Source organism: Homarus americanus, unplaced genomic scaffold, assembly GCF_018991925.1.
Source record: "Homarus americanus isolate GMGI-L3 unplaced genomic scaffold, GMGI_Hamer_2.0 scaffold37032, whole genome shotgun sequence".
NCBI lineage: Eukaryota > Metazoa > Arthropoda > Malacostraca > Decapoda > Nephropidae > Homarus > Homarus americanus.
In genome coordinates this window covers 3,504,649-3,513,174 of record NW_024731852.1, presented here as the reverse complement: position 1 = coordinate 3,513,174, position 8,526 = coordinate 3,504,649, and the positions used below count along the sequence as shown (strand labels likewise).

General features: G+C 41.3%; 2 protein-coding genes across 2 annotated transcripts; one reads left to right on the top strand and one right to left on the bottom strand.

The window, feature by feature from the left end:
• Positions 1–1,002: 1,002 nt before the first annotated feature.
• LOC121867855 (predicted GPI-anchored protein 58) lies at positions 1,003–1,631 on the bottom strand. The gene is made up of 2 exons (XM_042367980.1): positions 1,622–1,631; positions 1,003–1,496 (listed from the first exon to the last, which is right to left on the bottom strand). Exons 1-2 carry the CDS (start codon positions 1,629–1,631, stop codon positions 1,003–1,005), a joined length of 504 nt encoding a protein of 167 aa, XP_042223914.1.
• Positions 1,632–6,654: 5,023 nt separating this feature from the next.
• Positions 6,655–8,124, top strand: LOC121867943 (ionotropic receptor 25a-like; the record flags this gene model as incomplete). Its single annotated transcript, XM_042368092.1, is given in 1 exon segment — positions 6,655–8,124. A coding segment is annotated over 1 exon segment (193 nt), but the record flags the coding sequence as incomplete, so codon positions are not given.
• Between the last annotated feature and the right edge of the window lie 402 nt (positions 8,125–8,526).

Here is an 8,526-nt window from a genome sequence, read left to right as displayed (position 1 = left end):
CATGATTATAACAACCATGACTATGATTTTAACAACCACGACCATGATTATAACAACCACGACAATGATTAAAACAACCACGACTATGATCATATCACCCACGACCGTGATTATAACAACCACGACTGTGATTATAACAACCACGACCATGTATATAACAACCAGGACCATGATTAAAATAACCACGACCATGATTATAACAACCACGACCATGATTATAACAACCACGACCATGATTATAACAACCACGACCATGATTATAACCACGGCCATGGTTATGACAACCATTACCATGATTATAACAACTACGACCAAGATTATAACAAGCCAAGACCATGATTATAACAACCACGACCATGATTATAATAACTACAACCATGATTATAACAACTACGACCATGATTATAACAACCACGACCATGATTATAACAACCACGACCATGATTATAGCAACCACGACTATGATCATAACCACGACCATGATTATAACAACCACGACCGTGAATATAACAACCACAACCATGATTATAGCAACCACGACCATGATTATAACAACCACAACCATGATTATAACAACCACGACCATGATTATATCAACCACGACCATGATTTTAACAACCATGATTATAACAACCACGACCATGATTATAACAACCACGACCATGATTATAATAACCACGACTATGATTATAACAACCACGACTATGATTATAACAACCACGACCATGATTATTACAACCACGACCATGATTATAATAACCACGACCATGATTATAACAACCACGACCATGATTATAACAACCACGACCATGATTATAACAACCACGACCATGATTGTAACAATCTCGGTAAACTGTACCACCGGACTCGCCACTGGGCATGAAGGGCCCACGATCATTTGTTATATCCTATTTCCCCTTGCCTTCAAGTCTATGCGGCGGTTCTTTACCATGCGCTCAGCTTGTGAGAGCGTTGCTTGTATGGCTCTCTTTCTTTGCTCTTCTATGTCATATTGGCGTCTTGCAAGTGGTGAAGGACCGAGTGGTAGAGGTTGGTCATGGGGTGGGCTGGTGATGCAGGCTCTTCTGCAGGCTGAGGGGTGTGGGGTGTTGCTGCTGCTGCTGCAGGCTCTGCTGCAGGCTGAGGGATGTGTGCTGTTGTTGCAGGCTCTGCTGCCGACTGAGTGTTGTGGGCTGGTGCAGCAGGCTCCGCTGCAGGCTCTGCTACAGGTTCTGCAGGTTGAGGGGTGTGGGTTGGTGCTGCAGGCTCTGCTATACACTGAGGGGTGTGGGCTGGTGTTGCAGGCTCTGCTGTACGCTGAGGAGTGTGGGATGGTGCTGCAGGCTCTGCTAAACGCTGAGGGGTGTGGGCTGGTGTTGCAGGCTTCGCTGCAGGCTCTGCTGCAGGTTCTGCAGGTTGAGGGGTGTGGGCTGGTGCTGCAAGCTGAGGGGTGTGGGCTGGTGCTGCAGCCTCCGCTGAAAGCTGAAGGGTGTGGGCTGGTATTCAGTATGTGTATTACTCAATATGAGTATTGAGGGTGAGTAGGGGAAGAGGGGTGGAAGAGGTAAGCGCAAGGGAGGAGGGGATGGAACAAAGCGAGCAACAGCGGAGATTGACTGACGGTTACACATCCTGCCTATCTTAGTATCATCTGCAAACTTACTAATTTCACTGTCAAGTTAATAACATCACTGTTTAACTTACTAATTTCACTGTCAAATTACGAATATTACTGTCTAACTTACTAATATCACTGTCTAGTTACTAATATCACTGTAACTTACTAATATAACACAGACCGTACCACTACACTGAAGTTCCACGGATATGGTATGATCTCCCGTCTCTACTGCTATCCAACGTCACTTCCCTAGCTAACAAGTTTGACGAGCTAGCAACTACAGTCAGGTCAGCCGCCGCGAGCGTCGTTGCCATATGTGAGGCTTGGCAAATTGTGCCTGAAACGTGTCATATTGAGGGATATCAACTCTTTCATCACCTTCGTTCACATAGACGCGGAGGGGGCGTTGCCCTCTTCTGTCAAGATGACCTACGCCCGTCATGCCTGGATGTTCAAGTCCCAGCAGATGTGGAAGCATTATGGGTACGTGTTGTGCCACAGGCCCACCCGCGCCACGCTGCTTCCATCATAATCTGTGTGGCATACCATCCGCCTCGATCATCCACCAGAGACACTCTTATCAATCATCTCATTACTACCACAGACCACCTCAGAGTTAGGTACCCATGTGCCAAATTAGTATTATGTGGGGATTATAATGAAATTGACACCACTGATATCCAGAACCAGCTATCACTATCACAAGTTGTGACCTTCCCCACACACGGTCAAAATACCCTTGACCTTATCTTAACTGACTTAGCGGACCAGTACCAACCACCTCAACCAATGGGGACCACAAAGTCTAGGACTGCTTTTAGTATCCTGGTGGTCCAGCGGTTAGCGTTCCCCGGTCACAGTCATAGGCTTGTGGGCCGTGGGTTCGAATCCTGGCGGGTTGAGGTGTTGATTGTATGTAGAAGTCCGCGTGCTTTATTGGACTAATGAAATATATATGGATCCTCGTGTTTCGAAGCCGGATTTGGTAAAACGTTACTCTGACCACCTACGTGATACGGGTGGTCCCCATTAGAGGTTCACGGCGCCATAAGCTCGTTGAACAGGCTTTGTGTGAAATATAACAAAGTCTAGGACTGCTTTTAGTATCCTGGTGGTCCAGCGGTTAGCGTTCCCCGGTCAAAGTCATAGGCTTGTGGGCCGTGGGTTCGAATCCTGGCGGGTTGAGGTGTTGAGTGTATGTAGAAGTCCGCGTGCTTTATTGGGCTAATGAAATATATATGAATCCTCGTGTTTCGAAGCCAGATTTGGTAAAACGTTACTCTGACCACCTACGTGATACGGGTGGTCCCCATTAGAGGTTCACGGCGCCATAAGCTCGTTGAACAGGCTTTGTGTGAAATATAACAAAGTCTAGGACTGCTTTTAGTATCCAGGTGATCCAGCGGTTAGCGTTCCCCAGTCACAGTCATAGGCTTGTGGGCCGTGGGTTCGAATCCTGGCGGGTTGAGGTGTTGATCGTATCTAGAAGTCCGCGTGCTTTATTGGGCTAATGAAATATATATGGATCCTCGTGTTTCGAAGCCGGATTTGGTAAAACGTTACTCTGACCACCTACGTGATACGGGTGGTCCCCATTAGAGGTTCACGGCGCCATAAGCTCGTTGAACAGGCTTTGTGTGAAATATAACAAAGTCTAGGACTGCTTTTAGTATCCTGGTGGTCCAGCGGTTAGCGTTCCCCGGTCACAATCATAGGCTTGTGGGCCGTGGGTTCGAATCCTGGCGGGTTGAGGTGTTGATTGTATATATATATAATGTAAATCCACAATGAAAACGTGGATAAGATAAATCTTGATAAAATCACACGGGGAAAATGGAAACAACGGAGCACCTTAGCTTTCGTATTTATTCAAGACATCTTCAGAGGCAACTGGACTACATGGACAGAGAGAGGCTTAAATATACAGGGTGACCTTAAAAACCTGAGGTCAGGTCATAATGATGTCATCCACTAATCCCCACACCAACGCACACGTAGAGGAGCTTAAGAGAAGGGGGGTGACGTGACTAGTCAGGTCAGGTCAAAAATAAGGGACTCACAAAATAACTATCATACATCTAGATCAAAGGTTTTCAAAGCATTTTTAACCTTGGGCCACTGACAAATAAATTCATGTAACATATTATCAGTTTTGAACTGACCATCACTAAGGTTTATTGATTTTATTTCCTTAATCAAACTAGCTTCAACCAGAAGTCTTTCTGTGACACAAGATGATTTAAATACTTCTAAGCTTTTTTCCCAAGCAATGGGGTGATTATTACTCCTAACATGAACGAACAAGGCACTGCTTTCAGATGCTGTTCTGATACTATACTTATGTTGTTTGATTCTGAGCTGCAGTGTTTTTTCTGTTTGTCCTACATAATTACAATTACATTTGCTACATGGAATACATAAACACTTCCATTTACATTCAAACTTGGGCTATTCCTTATTAACACATTGGTAATGGTAGAGTCATACTTGAAAACAACATTAATATTTAGAAGCTTGAGGGACCGAACTAACGGGACAAATTCATTACGATAGGGCAGAGTCAAAATATTCTTAAGTGTAGGAACTTGTCTGGTTTGAGAGGAATGAAAGGATTTTTTAGCCCTTTTAAAACAACGATCAACAAACACAGAAGGGTACCCGAGTTTCTGTGCAATAGAACGAATGTGTTTCAATTCATCGTCAATAAATTCAGAGTCACAAATACGCAGACATCTTAAGAACATAGCAGAAGAAACTGACATTTTGGTAGACTCCAGGTGATTCGATAAAAAGTGAATGAAACTGTCTACCTTTGTGGGCTTTCTATATACCTTAAATTTATAGTTTTGGCCATTTCTCATGATAAGCATGTCAAGGAATGGAAGGGATCCATTTATTTCTCTTTCAATTTTGAATGTGATACTTGGGACAATATCATTAAGCTTGTCTAAAAATTCCAATGGGTCACTGTTTCTCGGCCAAAGACAAAGAACATCATCTACATATCTATACCATGGAGGAATAAAGTCCACTATATTGGGTAGTAATCTAGACTCAAAAAACTCCATATAAATACAGGCTAGATGAGCAGAAAGACAATGGGTACAGGTCAAGGACCCACATCAGGGCGTGGGAGGCGAAGATATCTATAATAATAATAATAATAATAATAATAATAATAATAATAATAATAATAAATTACGAATTAAATAATAATAATAATAATAATAATAATAATAATAATAATATAAATAATAATATAGAACCATAAGCAAAGGCAAATTTAAAAAAAAAAAAAGGTCAATAGTGAGAAACGATAAATATAAGTTGTGTTGTCAAAGTAAGAGAAACAATTGAGGCCCTGCAATTGTGTGTAGATAAAACAGAAAGTTAGATCAGGAACATAAGAAGATAAGGAGTCTGCAATAGGCCGGTTGAACTGTGCATGGCAGCTCCTGTCGAGAGTTACTACCACTCTCTATCATCCATGAATCTATCTAGCCTCCTTTTTAAACTTTCCAGCGTTCCAGCACTTACTACAAAGTTGCTAAGCTTATTCCACTCGTCTACCACCCAATTTGTAAACCATTTCCTTCCTATCTCCCTCCAAAAACTAAACTTATCCAACTTAAATCCGTTGCTACGAGTCCTATCCTGCTCGGATATTATAAGAACTTTATCTATATCTCCTTTATTGATTCCTTTCACCCACTTAAATACTTCTATCATATCTTCCCGCACTCTTCGACTTTCTAGGGAATGCAAGTTTAGTTTCTTTAATCTATCTTGATATGGAGGGTTTCCAAGTCCTGGAATCATTTTCGTCATTCTTTGCTGCACCGACTCCAGTGAATTGATATCCATTCTATAATAAAGGCACCAGAACTGAATAGCATAATCGAGGTGCGGCCTGACTAGCGCAAGATATAGCTTTCGTGAGTCTGACCCTAGTCCCCTTGGAGACAACCACTCTCCACGCCTGCTCCTCCTGACCCTCCTTCGCAGGACTGAAGGAGTTCAATCCTGACGGCTTCGCTCTCCCCCTTTAAAACGTCTATCTCTCTCCTCAACTGCTTCAGCTGACTTAACTGAGTGGTCATGGGGTCGTCTTTCCTAACGCACCGTACTTCTTCCCCCACTACAGAACAATCCACGGCGGCCATTTCCTATGGTCACTAAAGCGAGCATTTAGGGGCACGTCCTTCTCCAAGATAGGTCAGGTAGCGTCTGAGACTAGGACAATTTTCGAGATGCCATCTAAACATACGAGTTTATTCATATATTATAAAGACCCCATAGTGTCGCTGTTATTCTTTGCCATCCTTTATATATATTCACTGTCGACTCTAAGTATACCCTGAAGAATGTGAACTTATATGAAGATTTTATGAAATGTCTCTCTCTCTCTCATATATATATATATATATATATATATATATATATATATATATATATATATATATATATATATATATATATATATATATTTCATTATTAGTCCATATAACACGCGGACTTTGAACATATAATCAACGACCTCACCAGCCAGGACTCGAACCCTCGACCTACTGGGTGGGACTAGGGAACGCTACTGACCAACCCACAAGGACACTAAAAGCAGTCCTAGACACTGTTATATTTCACACAAAGCCTGTTCATCGAGCTAATGAGGTTCACGGAGCCATCAGCTCGATGAACAGGCTTTGAGTGAAATATAACAGAGTCTAGAACTGCTTTTAGTGTCCTTGTGGGTTGGTCGGTAGCATTCCCCAGTCCCACCCAGTAGGTAGAGGGTTTGAGTCCTGGCTGGTGAGGTCGTTGATTATATAAATATATATATATATATATATATATATATATATATATATATATATATATATATATATATATATATATATATATATATATATATATATATATGTATATATATATATATATAAATGAAGCAATGTTGTATGGAGAGGGTACAATCATACAACACTTATCTATGTGTAAAAACTGTGTATCGGTCTTTCTATGTATCTTTCCCACAGACTAGTATGGATGAGAAGTTCGCAACTAGTCGATTTTGGTAGCATTGACTGTGTGCTACCCAATCTGAGGAGTGATACGGCCGAACCCCTGAACATGGTGAAAATGGGCGGCGTGATGGTGCTGTGGGCGGTGGGGGTTACACTTGGCTGCCTGCTCTTCCTAGCCGAGAAGATTTCCTCAACACTAAACTGATTGTAACATCCTATTATAAGTAGAAATACACATTTTATTACTTAGTTTACAGTATTTTAGTATCGTATTTTTCTTTTTGTCTTTGGAAAATTATAATAGATTTTACACCAAATAGACAACAGCAGAGACGCCATCATTTTATAACTTGTATTACATCAATGTTCAGTTACAGGCACACTTGGTACATCCGTCTAAGTTCGACGCTAGTGAACTTCCTTGGTTTTACTTTCACTGAAGTCTTAAAGTCGATTATTGTTTGGACAGGAGATTAATGATATTGGTAATGGATCGTACTATGAATTTTCCCAGGAACTGAAGGTGTACGAATACACCTAACTGACTTAAGAAAACTACGCAAACGTAGTGTTCAAAAAGGATCATCAGAATTATACGGAAAAAAAAAACAGAATAACTCTACCTTTCTTAGATACATTCACTCAAACGAGTTAGGAGAAACTTTGCACTTAGATCACCCTAATTAGATACATTAAATTAACACAAGATATGAATCTTTTTTTGAGACTCTCTACTTATATGAATGTATAAGTCTTGTATGTCAATGTCAACTATACCAGTACTGTATATGACTGACTGGGTTCAGAATTAAAAGGCGATATCAGCAAAAACAAGAAAAAATTGTATGGTTCAACAATAGCTTACAGATAACTCAGATACTAAACATTACAGAGGAAAATATAAACCAAGGACTGACAGACTAAATCACACTAAAGACCAGTGTACCTCACCTTTTAGGCCTCGTGTTTCCAATTCAGATAGATGTCAGTGATAAGTAGTCAGTTATGATGATGACATGTTGACAACCATCTCTTCCTCACTGACTACACCATCACATCCCTACTTGATACTATATGCACGTTCACTGCTTCCCACACCCTCCCCATCCTACTTACGTACCCCACCGCCCCCTTTAATCTTGTCAGAGGCGGTGTCCCCTGAGGTTCACAATCTATTCAGTCCGTGCCAGGGGTATGGTACTCTTCGTAGTGACGGTTCGAGTGAGGCAAATCTGAATCTGAAACCTGGCTGTAATTATAAAGTGTTGACAACTAAGAAAGTAGAGTACTTGGTTGACAATGACCGACTGTGACTTAGAGGTTTAACGTAGTAACTAAAGTTGATTAGGATTACATTTTATGTATAATCGATAAAAAATTACGGATCACCCGAAGAATTGTCACCCCCAGAGTTTGGCAGGGTGACAATTCTTCAGGTTGGGTCAGGACCCTCCATGGTTGGGTTAGGTTAGGTGCATATTTGTCTTATTTTTTTCTTTAAACTTTTCACAATAAAGATGCATAATGTAAAGGAATATATTTATGTTATCCTAATTATACAAATTATATTCACTGTGGGCTGGGGTGACGATTCTCCAGGTGGAGAAGGCTGGGGTGACACTTCTTCAAGTGGAGCAGGCTGGGGTGACAATTCTTCAGGTGGACATTCTGGGGTCAGTTATATATGATGGTTCGTCACGGCTGCAACCTTTCAATCTCTTAACTCGACTCCAGAACTCTCCTGGGTCGTTGTATGTATGTGAGAGTTGTTCAACTATTTCGGCCCTTTTAAGGTTGCTTTCTTCCAGAGATCTTGTTTTTATTTCCTCCCGAATTCTGTATGTAATATAGCTTAGGATGTCCCAGCCATGGGTCTCGGCTCTC